The sequence below is a fragment of the Balaenoptera ricei genome, chromosome 2 (genome assembly GCF_028023285.1).
Source record: "Balaenoptera ricei isolate mBalRic1 chromosome 2, mBalRic1.hap2, whole genome shotgun sequence".
NCBI classification, from domain to species: domain Eukaryota; kingdom Metazoa; phylum Chordata; class Mammalia; order Artiodactyla; family Balaenopteridae; genus Balaenoptera; species Balaenoptera ricei.
The window spans coordinates 13782762-13803831 of record NC_082640.1 but is presented as its reverse complement, the minus strand read 5'-3'; the positions used below and the strand labels follow the sequence as shown (position 1 = coordinate 13803831).

Here is a 21070-nt window from a genome sequence, read left to right as displayed (position 1 = left end):
AAATCATGTCCTAAAATATTTTTCTGTCACATCTTCTCATAAATATACCAGTATGATAAATATACTTTCCCCTCTCTCTTATTAACTCTTACATACATAGCATACAAGGATTGTGGATTTTTATTCAAATAAACAACATAAAACTTCAAATAAACAACTTAAAAACAAAAGCTTTTAAATTACCAAAATACTTCAATTGTCTCTATTAACTATAAACAAAATATATGATTCTGTAAGCAATAACTGTTAAGATAAACTATTTTGACAAAAGAACTGGTAAATAATTTCTCAAAGGCTAGAAAGAAACACACTAGTAATTTTTAGTTCATTTTCCCTTCAAATATAAAATTTTCATTATTAGAGGAAAAAGAGGAATAAAGTACAGAAGTTGGAGTCATTCACTTCCTTAAACAATTAGGAAAAACAGCTGTTACATGAAAAAAAGTGAGTAGAATTAAACAAATTATCTGTCTCTCTTGCTCTTTGTATTTTCTGAAATGAAACATTTCTTCCAAAATTACAACTTCAAAGAATCTCAAAATTTGTACACCAAAACTATTATATATTCTTTCAAATATTCTGTTTATGTGTTGGAAATCTTCTAACCAGATACAACAATTAAAATTAGCAAAGCAATAATAGAATATGTGTTGGTATGCTAAATATAAAAAAATAAGAAATTGCCACATAAATATGATATGTACATTCTATTGTCAGAGGAAGACTGACTAGCAACAGAAACTTTGATTACCAGTTTAAGACAAAATATCTTGACTCCTCTTAAAGTTGCAAATAAAATGGAAAGCTATATATATTTTTGCTTAATTATACCAATGCTTATGTAAAGTGTTTTTTTTTTCACACTATGTACTTAATTAAATGCTATTAAAATATGGTGACAAGCTATTTGAGCTCTGTTCTTTTTTACTGGATATGCCTTAAATGATTAAATTTTTATTGCTTTTATATCTGTCCTAAAGATAGTATTGCTGCAGCCACGTAGCACAGGGAGATCAGCTCGGTGCTTTGTGACCACCTAGAGGGGTGAGATAGGGAGGGTGGGACGGAGACACAAGAGGGAGGAGATATGAGGATATGTGTATATGTATAGCTGATTCACTTTGTTATAAAGCAGAAACTAACACACCATTGGAAAGCAATTATACTCCAATAAAGATGTTAAAAAAAATGAAGTAAAAATTATAAAACTGAAACCATAAAAAAAAAAAAATTTATCAGAAAGAAGATGTGACACATATATACAATGGAATATTACTCAGCCATAAAGAGAAATGAAATTGAATTATTTGTAGTGAGGTGGATGGATCTAGAGTCTCTCATACAGAGTGAAGTAAGTCAGAAAGAGAAAAACAAATACCGTATGCTAACACATATATATGGAATCTAAAAAAAAAAAAAGGTCCTCATGAACCTAGGGGCAGGACAGGAATAAAGATGCAGATGTAGAGAATGGACTTGAGGACATGGGGAGGGGGAAGGGTAAGCTGGGATGAAGTGAGAGAGTAGCACTGACATATATACACTACCAAATGTAAAATAGATAGCTAGTGGGAAGCAGCCGAATAGCACAGGGAGATCAGCTCGGTGCTTTGTGACCACCTAGAGGGCTGGGATAGGGAGGGTGAGAGAGAGATGCAAGAGGGAGGGGATATGGGGATATATGTATACACATAGCTGATTCACTTTGTTATACAGCAGAAACTAACACAACATTGTAAAGCAATTATACTCCAATAAAGTTGTTAAAAAAAAAAAGATAGTATTGCTTTTTTCCTTTTTTTAGTGTCTTGGAATTCTAAGGTGTTATAAAAGCAGTTTAAGAGATAGTTATAGGAATAGATACCTAAATAAATTTTAGAACTATTCTAAATTAGGTTTATACTTACACTACTCATTCAATCAGCATTAGGAAGCATCTACTGTATATTCAGCATTCAGATAGCAGGCATAAATTATTTTATGAATAATTAAAGTGAAAGCATCTAATATTATAAGAAAGAGGTACATTTTACCTGGATTAGATGAGGCAATGCTTTTAGTGTAAGGCAAAACCAAATTCCCAGCTTGCAGGGGAGCAAATCATGCCATTGTGGTTTCACCAGTAATCTAAAGGGAAAACAAAAAGCAAAAATATAGAAGCAAAATATAGAAAGAAAGCTGACAGACAAAATATTTTTATAATAATCATGAATTCTGTTTTGAATGGCTATTTCAACAAAGGAAGAAGTTTTTCAATGAAATATTTATGACAGTTATCACTTAATCTGACATATTTTATCATAAAATATATTAGTACAACAAATGCAATTATGTATAATAAGTAAGAGAATCTAGGCTAAGATTTTGGGGAAGGGGACTTGTAATCAAGTTATAAAGATAAAGAAACAAAAGCCCTGTTTCTAACCTGGACTTTTCATCAGTTTGGCAAAATGAATTCTTAGACCTTATGATTACTTCAGCGGTAAAAGACTAAACATCATCAGAGCGTCCCCAAGTGCTGACAAGCAGATACGAAGACTGTAGCATAAACAAACCAATACATAAAAATTAATGTCATTTGCAGTTCACTGAAGCATTACTCACTGATGTCATCAGAACAGAAGACAGGCAGAATAGTCTCTGATCTCCATCTCACATTGATCCAGTTCCTGCCCTGCTGTGTGAACTATTTAAACCCTTTATTTCTTCCTATGAATCAATAGAAGAAATGGTGGTATCTCTTTGAGTGTGCTGCATATCACTGTCTCTCTACATACTGTCACTCCTGAGCTAAACTCTACAGTGATAGACTCTTCTAGTAATACTCTGTTTCTAAAGTTCAGTACAAAATTTTCAAACAACAAGAATTCAGGGGTTTAATTATTTAAGTATATATGAACACTTTACAAAGGGAAAAACCTGTAGAACTTTTGCTTAAGATTAGAATGTGTTTCATAAACTATGGCACATTATTAGTCTTTTATAAACTGAATACAGATGTAAATGTTAGCATATCTGAAATGGATATACATATGAAGTTGAATCACGTTAAAGACATATTTTAAAACAATTTTGAATTATAAAATGTTTTTATATGCTCCCACCTTTCATTTTTTTCTGAAGCACCAAGTTTTGATACATCCACAGTCTTCCCGCCTGTCTTTTTTTTCTTTTCTCTCTTTTTTCTACTAAGCAGTTCATCCTTAATGTGGAAAAAATTATGGTTACAGGTTATCATTAACATGTACTCTTCGAATGTTATCAAGAGTCTTCTGTGAAGGGTAAACATTATAGAAGAACATTTATGCAAATGTATGTAGGGTCCAACATGATTAAGTAAAATCATCAATCTTTAACAATAACTGTTGCCATGGTAACCAGTCCTTAAACACACATGAAGTTCAGCACTGTCAGTCATGTGTATCTCCATAGCAATCAAAGTTTTCTAAGAAGAGAAGGCGTTCAACTTACTTTTTCTCATTCATCCAACTTTAATAATGTCACTTCAAAAAGAATGAGTAAACAGATGCTAGTTCATGAATACTGATAAATATGTTTATCTTTAGCGTATAAATAAAAGCCCATAGCAGAATACACTATGTAGTAGTATATTAGGCTAAGAAAAATGTAAGATTTTTTTAACCAACTGATCTCTGAAATTATAAAATTATACTCATTTCAAGTTTTACTGAGTTAAAAGCTTTTAAAATAATCATTCTTTATATAAGGGCCTGCGACACAAAAATTTCTAAAATCATTTTACATAAAAAATATGTATATCTGGAAGGTGACAATTAAGAAAACATAGCTCTACCTTCTAATTTTCAGCTAGATATTTGAGCCTTCACAAAATTTTGTAACAAACTCAAATGCCACATTTTAAAAAAGAAACATATTTTCTTCTTATGTCATGGATTCTTGAAATAGAAACATATCAAATACTAAATGCTGAGTACAAAAAATATTAGAATAAGGAGTATATACAGAAAAGTTGAAATTTTTATCAGTTGAAAAAATAAATGTCTGAAATTCCATGTAAAATTAAGGAGGCTAGATCATTTGATTTATTACCAATACTTACCAGTTGTTTTTCCAGGTAGATTGACCAAACCACAGCATAATGACCCACTGTGAGAATAATGAACAAAAGTAATGCCAGCTCAGCATTGCTCATTTTTCTCACCCGCCTGTAGTAGAATACAGGCTGTCGCCAATCTGGAAGTCCATTGATCAGAATATCATCATACCTACAGCAGCAAATATAACAGTTTTTCATAGGGAGTTTAAAATAAAAACAAAAAACTTTATTTGTACTTATATGTAAAAAGAGGAAAGAGAAAAGAATTTCTCCAGAAGAGATAACATTTATATAGATTATCGGCATTACAGTGGCCTATAAATCAAAACACTGTATCCAATCACAGACAGCCTTCAAAAAGGCACACAGAGATCTGCTGTGGATCCCAGACCCTGCATGCTTAAACCCCAGCGATGTGACTCCTGTAATGGCAGCTAGGCTGAAGGAGCCACAGAGGCTACCTCTCTCCACTGCAGGCTGCAGAGGGGCCCCGCCATGAAAGTCAGCAACAAGAGGAAGGCTCTCAATGGGGGAAAATCAAGATAAGAGCTCTATCTGCTACCATGAATTATATATTAATGGAATCAAAATCAGGATAAATTTTCTAGTCAGTGCTTTTATTTCCACCCCTTTACAAGGGTTCAAGGTTGAAATATTTATCATTTTATCAAAGCTTCTTAATGACATAAAGAGCCTATAAAATGAGCACTTTTTAATTTTATGTTGGTCACATTCCTTTAGAGAATAAAAAATCCCCAAATTAGGAGATGTGGAAACAACCAATTTCTTGATAAAACTGTTTATTTGTAAACATTTAAGTGGCAATTTCCTCATTTTTTGGCTTTGCTGAAAGGGAAGAACATAACAAATAACAGCTTTCCTAGTAATGCATTTTAAATCTGCTTTCTTTAGAATGAAATTTCAACTGAATTTAAATTTACCCGTCAGACAGTTATTGAGGCCAATATTTTTAAGGTTAAAAATCAGGAATAACATTTATGATTGTAAAACTCAAAATGGTCACACACAAACAATGTTCAAAACACACAACCTGTTAATCTTAGTTCAACACAACTCATTAAATATTCTAATCACACTATTTCCAGAATTAAATCTTCACTGAAAGGCCTAATTTGGTGCAACACATTGACCAAAATATTTTAATTAAAAATATTCTGAGTTAGTCGCAGGCCTAATTACAGGAATAGAAATAGGGCCTATATTGTCAGGCAGGTCAGTAGAACTCAGTAGTAGGTTTTTCTCAAGTAAATTGACCGATCTAGGAATAATAGCGCAGCTGCTAAACTGCCAGTCTTGACATGTAAATCAATTTAAATGCAACAACTGCAGTAGCTACTTTGATAGTTATTAAATTGATACCTTGGAGATATGCTTAAAAAAATAAAGCAGAGGATTTATTACAGGCAACTTCTTTTTTCGGTACAAAAAATATTGGTTATAAATTCGAAATATATTTTATCAGGCTATCTAGAAAACGTGACTTTTAGGATCAACTTAGATTATTAATAATAATGGCAGATCAGAATAACCAATGTTCAAAGCAAAGGACATTAGTGGTACTAAACTCTTAAAGGCAGGCAAACTGTGTAGTATACAAGAATCTGCTAATTAAAATATGGTTGTGCAGTAGCTGGGCCAAAGTTTGATGTTAAATATTCTTTTTCAATATTTACATAGCAATTCTTGAACACTAATATCAAGACATAATAACACGATTTCATCAAAAGTTATCATTCCTGTCCTCGAAAATTTATCTTTAAATCTATTTCTGTAAAAACTGACTCATTTTAGATAAGAAATGGATTGGCAAAAACGTTTCAAGTGGTATAATGCAAGATTACAACATTTGAATGAAGTCCAATGAATGAAGTGCTGAATTTATTCTGAATCTACATTCTACTTCAGATTTGTTGAGGAAAAAAGGTGGAATATAAAAATAATTATTTTCAGCTAATCTCTCCCATGAAATAACTTCAAGTAAAAAGTGTGGCTATTAATAAAGAACATCTAAGAAAGTGGCAACAATTCCCTAAGAGCATTGCTAAGTGTTAAATTTGTTTTAGATCTAAACTGTACTGGAAGAAAACCCAGCTGAGCTCATAGCTGCGAATCTCGTATCAAATATTTTATCACCATCATCTTTGAAATGCTATGTGTCTGTTAATAGCTACTATTTTCTACCCCACATATAAATTGTTAGTGCACAGCTAAATTCAAGATAGCAAAACCTTATGCACTGAACACATTAAACAAAACTAGATATTTACTAGGCTACGTCTGCCACTCTGAACAACAGTCTCCAAGGATTAAGCTTAGAATCAATGCTCTATTGATTTTACTATCAATGAACATTATGGCTCACACGACTGGCCATTTTAAGGGAAGATAGCTTCTATTATAGTTCACTTTTTAGAATATATGCTGTTAAAAGATAAATCACTGCTTTCCTGAAACACTGAAAAAATAAAGATATTTCTTAAAATATACACAGACATTATATTCATAAGTTATTTAAGAAAAAAATGTTGTGTTGACAACACATAAAATTTAAAACATCACTGTTATGCCTTTTCTATATTTAACACATAACACTGTTAAAATAATTAAGCTCATACAAACTGCTCTTAACAATTTGTTAAAATCAGATTAAGAATGTACACATGTATGAATATTATAAGAAAATACAAAAGTAAATCTCTATGATGAAAATATCACTAATGTAAAAAATCATATGGAACTATTAATTAGAAATTAAAACATTGATCAATTCTACATATGGCCTAATACATGTTTACATGATTTGATTTTCTTAAAATGCACATGATGAACATAATAATGGTTACATAATTATGTGAGTTCCATTCTATAGTCTGCAATTCATCAAATATTTTTAGCCTAATACAAACATTGGCAAGTAAATCTAAAAATGTTTAAATTACCAGAAGAAAAAAAAAGTATGTAAATTAAAAATATTATTAGCATGCTTTGAAGAATAAAATAGTAACTATGAAATTAAAATAGAAAACATGTATATTATGAAAATGAATATTGAAATAATTCTAGCATTTGCCTAAATTGTGAATCTCCCATTGTAAAAAGTTAGAATTTTTAGCTTAAAAGAGTAACAACAACATCTATTTAGGTCACATATTGAAACTTAAGAATAAAAATTAATTGTACAAAGATCATAAACAGGAAACAAGCTTAAATTAATTGATCTTACTCTCCTTTATAAAATGTATATATGTGCCAAAAATTGTGGTACACAGCACTTTATATATTGTATATAATACGTGTCTTATAATATCTCCTAATTAGGGAAGGTACTAAGAAAGATTTCTTATTCTCAGGTTAATGTTTATTTTTATTCAAACACACCTGTAATCAAATTTACAATAAGGAGGTAATGGATTTGTAAAAGTTTCGCAGATTAAAGCTGAGAAAACTATACTTTTCACTGGATTTGTAAATAAAATGTGACTTTACTTAGTAAACTAAAAAAATACATTGAACTTTTACAAATATAGTACCATAAAATAGACAAAAAAATTTTAAGTTGCACAAGAGGGTTAGCAAAAGAATACTGGTAAAATTTTAAAATAGATTTTAAACAAAAGTAAATATACTAATATTACTAAAGCACAATCTAGTGTATATATGTAGTGATTAGGATCTACTCAGTACTTTATTCCAGCTAACACTCAGGGCACTTGGATAGAAATTTATGTCAGAACATAGCTGAGCTGCTATTTCCTAAAATAAGCAAGTTACCTAAGGAGTTCAGAAGACTTCTATATTAATCTCCCTTACACGAACCAGGAAAATTTTTTTCATGCTATAGTCTATGGCTTTGGGAGGAAAAAAAAGCTTAAAAGTTTATTCACAATTATACTCCTAGGAATCTACCTGAGAAAAATGAAAAATATCCGTTCACACAGACTTGTGCGTGATAATTCACAGCAGCGTTGTTCATCATAGCCAAAAAGTGGAGACGACCTCAATGTCTATCAGTTGGTGAATGGATAAACAAAAGTGGAATGTGGAATACTATTCAGCAATAAAAAAGAATGAACTACTGGTATATGCTACAATATGGATGTACCTCAAAAACATTTTGATAATAGAAAGAAGTCAGATGCAAAAGACTACATATTAGATGATTTCATTAATATGAAGTGTCCAGAAAAAAACCACATTTATAGACACATAAAGGAGATCAGTGATTGCCTGGGGCTGGGATCAGAATGGGAAACGCCTGCAAATGGACTTGAGGGAATGTTTTGAGGTGACAGAAATGGTCTAACACTGGTTGTGGTTTGCACAACTCTGTAACTTTACTGAAAATCATGGAATTGTACACTTAAAATAGGTATTTTTACTAAAAATCATGGAATTGTACACTTAAAATAGGTAACTTTTATGGTATGCAAATTACACCTAAATAAGGCTGTTTAAAAAAATAAAATTTGCCTATTCCTTAAAAAAAAAAAAAAAGTTACCCAGTTTGTTATTTTATCTATTTCAATGCTATTCCCTTTTCTACCAAAATTTTTAAAATGCACCTGATTTCAGTGAAAATACAATTATTTGTAAGGGAACTAAATAGATAAAAATGTCTATGACAATTTTCCAAATTACAAATTCCTGGAAGGTTACACATTACTTATTTAATGAATATTTATAATAAATAATTGTGATACCAAAGAGCATTTTTAAATATCAGTATAAGACAATCTTCTTTCAGAAGATAAAACAAGGAATTATAAACATTAGATAATTGTCTGTAGAGGTGCATTTCTCCTATATGTTTAAATACTCATAGGTCACCCGGCCTCAGGCGCAAGCTTTAGAGGAATGATTCTCAGCTTGATTAGCTAAGACTTTTGCCTCAAGGAAAACCAGTTACCAAAGAGTTACTTGTGCCTCAAGGGGTATAAATACTACAGCTGTTTGTGTAACTGTCAGATCCATTTTTTTCTACTAACACTCTACAATAAATGCAAAGGGAACTAATCCTAAAAAGAAAATGTTAGATGAGTCTATGTTAATGAAGAAACAATTTTTACATGAGAAGTGATTTGTTCTGAAAAGATATAAATAATTTCGGTAATTGGAAGAAATTGTTACAAAGTTTACTGACTTTTAAAATAACAACAAACAAAAAGGCAAAATCTGATGCCAAAGATGTAGAGAGACTAAATAAAGCTATCTTTACAGACACGTTCTTGATGTGTGAAACAAAACTAGGGGCTCAGTGAGAGAAACCAACTAGAAAATATGCACAGAATGACCAACACTTCTTTCAACACACTCGTAGGACTCTTTCAACACTATGGATTATCTCAAACCAGAGGAATGTCTGCTATGGTATCTGGACCAATGCCAGCCCCTTATTATAAAGCAAAGAACTCTTCAAGAGAATATCCTGAGTCCTTGCTTTGCAATCTGACAAACTGAGGTATTCAAATTAAAGAGTTAAGATGAGAACCAAGAGTGGTAGCTGACATTGTAGGATACAGAATAATTCCAGGTAATACATTTGAAGAAAGATTCAGAAGGTCACATTGCATACTTTTTTGGATTATCTTTAAGATATATTAGCCTCCATAGAGAGATACAGATATTTAGGCTGGCTTTAGCCTAAAATCTCAAATACCTACTTTTTTTCTTTAAAGGTACTCTTACTGTAAAGCACTATTTTCAAACTACAGATTGTAGCTCACTAGTATCTCCTGAAATCAACTTAGTGGACCACAATCAGCATTGTTTTTAAAAAGAAAGAAGACTGGTCTAGACTAGCCTAGAATAGAAAACATCAGTCTGTTTCACACACAATAAGAAGTGTTTTGTCAAATTTTTGTTTCAGTTGTGTCTGTGTGTATGTGTGTGTGTGTGTGTGTGTGTGTGTGTGTCCTGAAGCATGATGCAAAATGTATTTCTTACCGTGGGTCTGACTTAAAAAAACTCTGAAACCGGTCACAGTAGTGTCTACCTTCCACACATTCGGAAGAACAGAGGAAGGGGGGTCTCTCTGCAATCTCCTCTTAAGTCACTAGCATATAAACCACTGTATAAATACATTACTACTCTGCTGAAAGAGGCCCAGAGAAGTCTCAGAGTGAGGTAGCTGCCTCTTCTCTGACGTTCGACCCTAAACACAGAATCACTGGAGCAGAGGAAGGGAAGGGATGGAGGCCAAAGAAATAGGAGAAAGAAGCAAATATTTTTCTTCTACTCCTATCTTCTACAGACTTATACAAGTCTGTTCTCTCACTCACAAATTGGCTTTATTATTTTGAGGATGAGGAAACACCAAGAAATGGTAATAACTTGAATATCACTAATCGCCTAATTGCAAAACATTTAAGAAATAGAGGGGGGGGAAAGCCCCCCAAGCGCAGATAGGAGCAATTACTCATATATCAAAAATGAATAGGCATTTGTTTGAAGTCAAGTGGAATTTTATTTCCCAGAGCATAGATACTCACGTTAAAAATATTAGCTAATGAAGCCATGATCCTGAAGTCTATAAGTACTGAATCAACCTAGTGAATATTTTCAATAGAAATTAACTCTCCTATAAACATACATTTTAAAAACAATGCACATCTTGAAAGGAACGAAAATAAAATACTAACATAATAAAATGTTTAACGAGACAATTCTCTCCTTTATAAACTGAGACATCAAAGTATAACATCTTAATTCAAAAGCAGATGAACACTCACCTCTGCCTTCGTTCATCATCCTTTAAAACTTCATAAATGGCCACCAACTAAAACAGAAGCATTACTTTAAAAATAATCTCAACTATAGGAAATCACTTAGGGAGACGAACACACTATAATTCACATGCAAAAACCCCACGTACTCATATATACAATGAACAGATAAAATCTTAATTATAAGTAACATTTTACGGTTTTGGTAGCACCTTAAGAGGTTAAAAAAGGCTTGATACCAAAATAAATCTTTTTGAAAGATGCAAAACTAATAATTATCTTAACATGTGATTTTTAAAAGCAAAAACTTTAATTTAGACAAGAAAATTATGACAATTATGACCCCCAGGAATTTAGAGATTCTAATATAAAAAAATGTTGGTAAAAGCATATTTTGTAAAAAAACTGAATAAATACGTATACATTATATTTCTAAACTACAATCTCATTTTAAATGGAAATATTCTACATGTAGGTTACTGTTTCTACCATAAACATTTATTTATAAATTATCACAAAAATACATATACAATAACAGCATATTTCACTTACTTGTCTAAACTGAGTTTCTGCATTTTCATCTTTATTCTTGTCTGGATGCAAAGTTAGTGAAAGCTTACGATATGCTTTTCTAATGTCTGCAGATGAAGCATCCTGGGGGGGTGGGGGGAGGGGAAAAACACAAAGCAAACTTTGTCAGTAAAAGAAATTCCCAGAACCTTGTTAAGATCTGAGAAGACAGCCAACCAAGTGCAGGACCCCAGGCAATGTAATTTGAGCAATCAGTCTAACAACCAGGCTATGCAACTAGCCTGACCCACATGACTGAACAATTATTCAATCTAATTTGGCTCTCCTCTTAACTTTTCATTACCATACATTCATTTAAAGAAGACAGTATTTGGCAAAACTTTTCAAACACTTGCCTTCCTAAAATTAACCAATAAATCTTTTTCAGTAATTAAGAGATCAAAAAGAAACAAATTAAAAATTAATACATCCGTGTGCCTTCAAGGAAGGTCTTTATTTATCTGAGAATCCTAAAGCCAATGTCTGAAGCCCAGGCTTACCATATGTGGTTCCTTCATTGCTATTTATATTGAATTTACCATGAAGCAACAACCTATGGAATCTCAATTTCACATGTCAAAAAGTATGCCTATTTGAAGGCAGTTAACTTTGCATTTACCCAAAATAATTATAATTAGAAATAGTTATGTATATTGTCATTAACTTTTTTTTTTAGTACTTTATAAGTTATTTTCAATGCTGTCCAGTTTCCATAGTCTGATTTCCAGAAATAAATTTGCCCACTATTTATGTATTACTAATATAGTTTAAATATATTTTAAAAGGTCATGATAGTTGAGGAAGAGTACTTTGGATTAAGTGGATATTAAAATTGAATTTTATGTAATCCCGTGTGTACATGTAAACTCAGAGAACATCATTTTACATGTAAAAAATACATGACAATAACAAAGAACACACTGTTAAGTTGGGTATAAAACTTGATCTCCACTAAATTTAAAAGTTACTGCAAAAACGAACATTCATAGTGGGGCAAAATGAGGATAAAGTTGCTTATTAAATTGTATCTTGTTTTTTAGCTGAGTATTTGTTCAATTAATTCCTAAAACTGATTTACTAAAAAGTTCAAATGACTAAAAAAACAAAACATAACAAAAGTCTGTGTACCTGGGACTAAATAGCTGTTAAAGAAACAGAGATGGAAAGAGGCAAAGTGAGACTACAATTAGTCTGCCAAGCTCTCTTTTATAAACCAATACTTTCATTACCAATTTTCTGGGGCTTATTGCTCCAGGCAATCACTCTACTTTAAAGTTTCAACTTAGGTGTGAATATTTTTCTGACTTGTGGAGGGCTGAGGAGCTATAAAATGAGCAGAGTAAGTTTCACAGGTAATATGGTTATAATTTCCATTCTCATTTGCTCAATGGAATTGATGTGTTCCTTATACTTAAATGATAGGTAGCATGTAGCAGAAAAGGATGATTATTTACTGAAACTCTGTGATGGAGATTTTGTTGAGCAAAGAGGTCAAGTGTGAAATGAATTCTCATTCTCTAATTGGGACTTTAATTTTAGATTTTATTAAATTGGGACTCTATCACAGAGAAATTCCAAAAGTAGATTTCTTACAAAATAAGAGTGTATGAATTTGCTTATGTTACAAAATTAATACATGCTCATTATGGAACATCTATGACTTACATAACAGTCACCTAAGACATTTCCCTCCTTCCAGTCTTGGCAAGCTGACCCCAATCCTCCGTTTTTCTGCTGCAGTATATACCGTAAGGGTAAATGTGGCCAGATGGCTCTCCTATTTCAAACCCTTCAGTAATGCCCAAGAACCTTCATCATCTGTCTTTTCCAGTCTTTTTAGCTTTATATCCCACTATCTTGGTCCATCCTCCTTGTCCCCCAAACCATCACACGATACGATGCTGTTCTCCAACTTTATGTTTTTGTTTTGCATCCAGCTGTAGATACAGACAGTTCTCTCCTGACTTAGGAATGGGCCTCTCAGGCTACACAGAAATACTGCCTGACTATTTTCCTCTTGAGAATCTGCCCAGTATGTTTATTTCACTAATAAGTGGAAAGAACTTATTAGTTTCATGCTAAGTGGACAGAACTGAAAAACTCAGAGGTTTCCCTATCTAAAAGACATGCTCTAGACAAGTTGCACCTCAAACTAGCTTATGTATGTATTAAATTTTAGTTAATTACTTAATGAATCTTAACTTATTTTATCCTCATAACAAAGCTATAAGATAAGCACAGTTGTTAGCAGGCCCATTTTACTGATGAGGTAAGTGAGGCAAAAAGAAGTAATTTGCTCAAGTTCATACTACTGGCAAATGGAGGAAAACAGAATTCAAACCCAGAAAATATTGCATCAGAATCATAGCTCTGTATGTGGATTCTTTAGATTCAGTTAGTAGATTTCATCTGAGCCACTTCACAAGGGCTAAAGCTTTTGGGAAGGCAGTGAGAACAACTGCTACAATCCCACTGAGCTGATAAACTATGTGGAAAACATCCATACAACTACAACGGAATATGGTCGACTGCAGTTTTAAAGGTAAAGATCCTGATATATGTTGGCTTTTATGGCACATTTTACATCGTATTTCTACTAGAGACCTGAATGTTAGAACATTCATCTCACATACACAGTGAATTAGACGTTTTATCTCTCTGGCTTTCAGAGAAAAATTTTTGATAGGACTATGGGTGAACTGGCCATCTTTAACACTGTTGACATCAGAAGATCTACAGGGTTCAACTGCCAGGATTCTTTCCTTCTAAATGTGATATGGTTTTTTGGCAAGCTGGACATGAATTATCATAATACTTGGATGACCCCTGTAAAGAAGAGATATATACGGTCATTCTTTTTGTTTTTTTTGGGGGGGGGTGTGCCACACAGCATGTGGGATCTTAGTTCCCTGACCAGGGATCGAACCTGTGCCCCCTGCATTGGAAGTGCAGAGTCTTAACCACTGGACCACCAGGGAAGTCCCTGGTCATTCTTTATTAAAAAAAAAACAAACAAAAAACACAACAACAACCTATGAAAATAATATGTTTGTCAAAATTGAAAAAAAATGTGATGAGACATCAATGAAAGTTGCAGAGTAGGGAACTCCAAGGGCCTGTCCCTGAAGAGAAACAGCAAATAACCTGGCAAAACCTGTCAGAATCAACTTTATCTGAACTCTTCAAACTAGTCAAAGGATTCCAGCAATCAGTCAAGCACTTAGTCAAGCAAAAGGTAGCTAATTTGCAGTAAGGGTCCTGAAGATGCCAATCTGAGTTACTGGTGTGGGTTCCTAGTGTTAGAGTAAGCAAAGTGGACTTTGTCCTCCAAGAACTGTGGCTGCTTGTTCTGGCCTGTCTTTTGGTTCCCTGACAGACTGTGTAAAGGGCTTACCTTTATTTCACCAAGCTCAGATCTCCCCCAGTGCAGAGAGGCAACTGTTCAGGACATTTGTCAAAAACATTTAACGGCAAATTTATCAGCAGGTGCCAAATGAGGCAAGGGATGGCAGCTGGGGTAAACAATAGACACATCAAAAAGCTTAGGAGGAAAAACTGGAAAGTGAGATGCTTTGGGGAATATGGGATTTGAAATGCTCCCACCAGAAGACCCACATGTGTGTGCCCAAGGCGGAGTAGCTGCTCAAAAACACCTGAGACGGCCCTAAATTCTCACTTCTGGCTGAGCTTTAGGCTGTATACAAGTAGCAGATGAAGTCTAAGGGTGAGTTGTAAACTGCCTAGCTGAGTGTTGAAGGCATGCCCCAACATATACACAGGACCCACTGCCAAAGATTTTGAGGTTTTTTTTGTTTGTTTGTTTGTTTCTGGTCCCAAACCTTTAAGGAAATCTCTGTTGAATCATTAGCTGACCCCTAAGCTAATCAAACAGATGTCAGTGGCCACACATGGCAAAGAATATACACTTTACAAAATTAGTTCAGAAAAATCACTAGACAAACAAACAACACCAACCACAGGCAGAAAAAAACAAACAAACAAAACCCTGATGAGGTAAAATAATCTAATTACATTATATATTCAAAATGTCCAGTACTCATTAAAAATTATGAAGGATGCAAAGAAACAAGAAAGTATGGCCCACACACACAGAAAAAAGAAATTAACAGAAATTGTCCCTGATGAAGACCAGACACTGGATTTACTGGAGAAAGATTTTAGATCAACTGTTTTAAATATGCTCAAGAGCATGTACAAAGAACTAATAGAAAGAACAAGAATGATGTCTCACCAAATTGAGAATATCAACAGAGACATAAAATTTTAAAAGGAACCAAAGAAAAATTCTGGACTTGAAAAATACAATAACTGAAATTTAAAAAATCACTAGAGGGGCTCAAAAGCAGATTTGAGCAGGTAGGAGAAAAACATCTATGAACTTGAAGATAGGTCAATGAGAGTTTCCAATAAGAGGAGCAAAAAGAAGAAAAAAAATGAAGAAAAATGAACAGAGCCTAAGAGATCTGTGGGACACCACCAAGTATACCAACATACATTTAATAAGAGTCCAAGAGGGAGAATAGAGAAAAGGGCAAAAAAAAAAAAAAAAAAAAGACTGAAAACTTCTAAAATTTGATAAAAGACATGAATATACACATCCAAGAAATCTCAACAAATCCTAAGTAGGGTAAACACAAAGAAATCCACACCTAGAAACATTCCACTCAAACTGTTCAAAGACACAGAGAATCCTGAGAACAGCAGAGTGATCATTATGTACAAGGAATTCTCAAAAACATTAACAGCTAATTTCTTATCAGAAACCATGGTGGCCAGAAGTTAATGGAATGACATATTCAAAGTGCTTTAAAAAATCTATTAAGCAAGAATTCTATATCCAGCAAAGCTATTCCTCAAAAAAGAAAGAGAAATTAAGATATTCCAATTAAACAAAAGATAAGAATTCATTTCTAGTAGACTTGCTCTACAAAAAGTGCTGCAGAGAGTCCTTCAGGCTGAAAGAAAAAAATACCAGGGTATTGAATTGAATACTCAATTCATACAAAGAAATAAAGAACACTGATAAAGATAACTATATAGATAAATATAAAAGTCAATATTCATGTATTTCTAGTTAGTAACTCCAATTTTTTATATGATTTAAAAGACAACTATTAAAGCAATAATAATAAATGTCTTAAATGTCTTAAATAATAAATGTCTATGTCTCAAATAAAATGATAATATAGATCTATGTCTATGTGCATACATGTATATAGATGTAATCTGTGACAATAACTACATAAGGAAGGGGAACACAGCTATACAGGAGCCAAATTTTTTATACGATTGAAACTAACTTGCTATTAATTCAAACTAGATTTCTATAAATTAACATGTTAATTGTAATCTCCATGGCAAACACTAAGAAAATAAAGATCTACTGTAAAAGAAACAAAAAGCAAATCAAATAGTACACTAAGAATACTGTGAACAATTGTATGCCAATTAGGAAACCCAGATGAAATAGACAAATCTCTAGAAACACACAAACTGACTCATGAAGAAACAGAAAAAATGAATAGACCTATAACAAGTAAAGAGATTGATCAGTTAATAAAAACCAAAAAAACCCAATGTCCTAAAAAGAAAAGCCCGCAACCTCAAAACCAGATGACTTTCACTACTAAATTGTGTCAAACATTTGAAGAAATCACAATCCTCTTTAAACTCTTCATTAGGAGAGTTTAGGAGGAAGGATACCAAAGGAGACATTAGGAGACATTAGGAGGAAGGATACCAAAACCAGAAAAACACCTCAAGAAAGAAAACTATAGATCAATATTCCTTATTAATACAGATGCAAAAATTCCTCAGCAAACTTCTAGTAAACTGAATCCAGCTGCATATAAAAAGGATTACATACCATGACCAAGTGAGATTTATCCTATGAATGCAAGGGTGTTTCAGTGCATGAAAACCAATCAATATATCATATTAATTAAATGAAGAACAAAAAACCACATAGCCATCTCAGTTGATGCAGAAAAAGCATATCCAACACCATTTAATAACAAAACACTCAACAAACTAGGACTAGAAGGAAACTTTCTCAAGTTGATAAATGGCATCTATGAAAAACCCACAGGTAACCTCCTACCTAAATGGTGAAGTCTGAAACCTTTTCCCCAAGATCAGTAGTAAGAGGGATATCTGTTCTGCCCTGAGCAATTAGTCAAGAAAAAGAAATAAAAGGCATCCAAATTAGAATGGAAGAATTAATACTCTCTCTATTCACAGATGACATGATCCTATACATGGTAAATCCTAAAGCATCACAGAACAAGTATTAGAGCTAAGAAGTAAATGTATTAAGTTGTAGGATACAACATCAATATATAAAGATCAGCTGTATTTCTACATACTAGCAATTAAACATCCAAAAATGAAACTAAGAAAACAAATCCTTGACAATAGCATAAATACAAATAAAATACTTTGGAATAAGTTTAACAAAAGAAGTGTAACATTTGTACACTATGAACTATAAAACACTGCTGAAAGAAATGAAAGAAGGTCTTAATAAATGGAGAGGCATCTATGTTCATGGACTGGAAGACAATATTAAAATGGCAATAATTCGCAAGTTGATCCACAGATTCAATGCAATCCCTATCAAAATCCCACCTGGCATTTTGCAGAAATTTACATGCTTATCCTAAAATTCATAGGGAAATGCCAGGGACCCAGAATAGCTACAATACCCTGAAAACAAAGTTGGAAGATTCATATGTCCTGATTTCAAAACTTACTACAAGGCTATAGTCATCAAGACAGTGTGGTTATGACATATGGATAGACATACAGCTCAATATAAGAATTCAGAATCCAAAAATAAACCTATTCATCTATGGTCAAACTGATTTTCAACAAGGGTGCCAACATCAGCCAATAGAGAAAGAACAGTCTTTTCAACAAATGATGTTGAGATAACTGGATATCCACATGCAAAAAAAAAAAAAGACAGAAAGAAGTTGGACCCTTATCTCACACGATATAAAAAAACTAACTTGAAATAAATCAAAGTCCCAAATATAAGAGCTAAAACTGTAAGACTCTTAGAAGAAAACACAGAGGTAAATCTATACGACCTTGGATTTTTACAATGGATTCTTAGCTACGATATTAAAAGAACAGGCAACAAAAGAAAAAATATACAAATTGTACTTAATCAGAATTTAAAACTTTGCAGCCACTGTGCAAGTTTGGTGGTTCCTTAAAAAAATAAGCACAGAGTTACCATATAACCTTTTAATTATATTCCTAGGTATTTAATGAAGAGAATGAAAACTGGTGTTCAAACAAATGCTTGTACACAAATGTTCACAGCAATACTATTTACAATAGCCAAAAAGTAGAAACAACCCAACGTCCACTAACTGATGAATGGATAAACAAAATGTGGTATAGGTATATCAATACAATGAATATTACTCAGACATAAAAGGAATGAAGTACTGATATATGCTACAACATGAATGAATCTTGAAAACCCGATGCTAAATGAGAAAAGCCAGACACAGAAAGCCATGTATTTCATGATTCCATTTTAACTGTCCATTTGTCCTTTATGTACAAATCTATTGATACTGAAAGCAAATCAGTTGTTCCCAGGGGCTGGGGAGAGAGGGGAATGAGGAGTGACTGCTTAATACACACAGAGTTTCTTTTCGGGGTGCTGAAAATGTCCTGGAATTAGATGATGGCTGAACAACATTGTGAATACACTAGAAATCATGGAATTGTACACTTAAAATGGTTAAAATGGTGAATTTTATGTTTCATGAATATCTCAATTTTTAAAAATTGAAACAATGCAGAATTATCTTTATTGCACGCTATGTGCTAGGCGCCATTCTAGCCACAATATATGTTAATTCCCTTGATTTTTACAACCCTTGGTGATAGGTATAATTATTATCTTTATTTTAATGAGGAAACTGGGGCTTACACTAAGGCTTAGTAATCTGCCAAAATGTTAGATAGATTCTAGGTAGCAGAAATTTCCTGACAGAAATTTAGTCTCACCTCCCATGCTACCTCTTCTAGAATTAAAGACTATTTTCTGCATATCCTATGGCCACTCCTTGATTATCTTCTAATGTAAGTTAAGCTATACACATCAAAATGGAGCCAGCTATCTCTGGGAGTCTGAAAAGCAGGATTGGTAGTGGTCTGATATAGCTCAACCCAGAGATGTTTAAAATGTATTCATTGTTCCCAGTGAACACTCTTCTAGAGGTAGATACACTAAATGAAAAACTTCTTATCTAATTTACTTTTGAACAGATCTGGTTAGGATGTTAGATGTGGGACAAATCTCAGAGAAATTTTACTCGTATTCTAGATTATATTAGAGTTAGCCCCTTTCCACTTACTATGATGCTTAGGATGAAGATGGGCTTGAAAATAACTAAGCCACTTACTAGCTATGTGATTTTGGACAATTTACCTACTCTAAGTCTCAAGTTCTCATCTATAAAATAGAAATAATAATGTTACAACACCTAAATATATATACATATATGTAAATATATATACACACATACATATATGTACATAATGTGATTATAGTATCTGGCACATAGTAGTGTTGAGTAAATGAAAACTGTTATAATACGTAGGCTAGAAAGTCACTATTTCTCTTTCATTTTAACACTTAGCAAACCTGACTTGCAGTTTATTTGGATTTGTGCTTCAGACCGTGAGTACTAAGGAACTGAGAAGAGTAAAATGAATTTGGATGGTTTTTATTTATTGATTTGACAATATTTATTGCGTACCTACTACTTACCACCATTGAGGACACGGTAGTGAACAAAATAAACCCAATCTATCCTCATAAAAGCTTTGCAAGGTAAGAACACTGAAAATTCTGTCTTAGGTGGTCCAAGAGGGGTTTCTTATTTTACTTTATATCAGGGATTGGCAAACATTTTCTGTAAAGGGCCAGATAGTAAATACTGGAGGCTTTGCAGGCCAAAAAGTCTCTGCTGCAGTTATTCAGCTCTGCCATTGTAGTGAGAAAGCAGCCACAGACGACACATCAACAAATGGGTGTTGTGGTGATCCAGTGAAATTTTATTTTCAGCAACAGTTAGTGTCTGGTTTTGGCCCATGGAGTGTAGTTTGTTGACCCGATTTATATCAGTGGATTGCCAATAATCTAAAACTCATTCTATTTACAGTGTCTTTGCAAATTTGAGACCCACCTCTTTTTAGGTCTGCCAGGTGGTTAACAAAACAAAAATGAGAAGACCTTATCCAGAATCTGACCAAAGTAAACTGTTCTTTTTTTTTTTTTTCAATTTAATTTTATTTTTTTAAACAGCAGGTTCTTATTATTCATCCATTTTATACACATCAGTGTATACATGTCAATCCCAATCGTCCAATTCAGCACACCACCACCCACACCCCCCGCCGCTTTCCCCCCTTAGTGTCCATACGTTTGTTCTCTACATCTGTGTCTCAATTTCTGTCCTGCAAACCGGTTCATCGGGACCATTTTTCTAGATTCCACATATATGTGTTAATATACGATATTTGCTTTTCTCTTTCTGACTTACTTCACTCTGTATGACAGTCTCTAGATCCATCCACGTCTTAACAAAGGACCCAATTTCGTTCCTTTTTATGGCTGAGTAATATTCCATTG

General features: G+C 33.1%; 1 protein-coding gene and 1 non-coding gene across 3 annotated transcripts in view; both read right to left on the bottom strand.

The window, feature by feature from the left end:
• DNAJC1 (DnaJ heat shock protein family (Hsp40) member C1) overlaps window positions 1-21070 on the bottom strand; it is a 360201-nt gene that overhangs the window by 119537 nt on the left and 219594 nt on the right. For both annotated transcript variants that reach the window (XM_059911166.1, XM_059911157.1), the window contains exons 2-6: window positions 11374-11475; window positions 10828-10874; window positions 4082-4247; window positions 3105-3202; window positions 2034-2127 (exon numbers count right to left, since the gene is read on the bottom strand). In XM_059911166.1, the coding sequence (XP_059767149.1) occupies window positions 2034-2127; window positions 3105-3202; window positions 4082-4174 (285 nt within the window). In that variant the 5' untranslated portion in view covers window positions 4175-4247; window positions 10828-10874; window positions 11374-11475. The remainder of the gene's footprint in view (window positions 1-2033; window positions 2128-3104; window positions 3203-4081; window positions 4248-10827; window positions 10875-11373; window positions 11476-21070) is intronic.
• Window positions 14297-14369, bottom strand: TRNAG-UCC (transfer RNA glycine (anticodon UCC)). Its single transcript has one exon. It is a non-coding gene; the product is annotated as a tRNA-Gly (tRNA).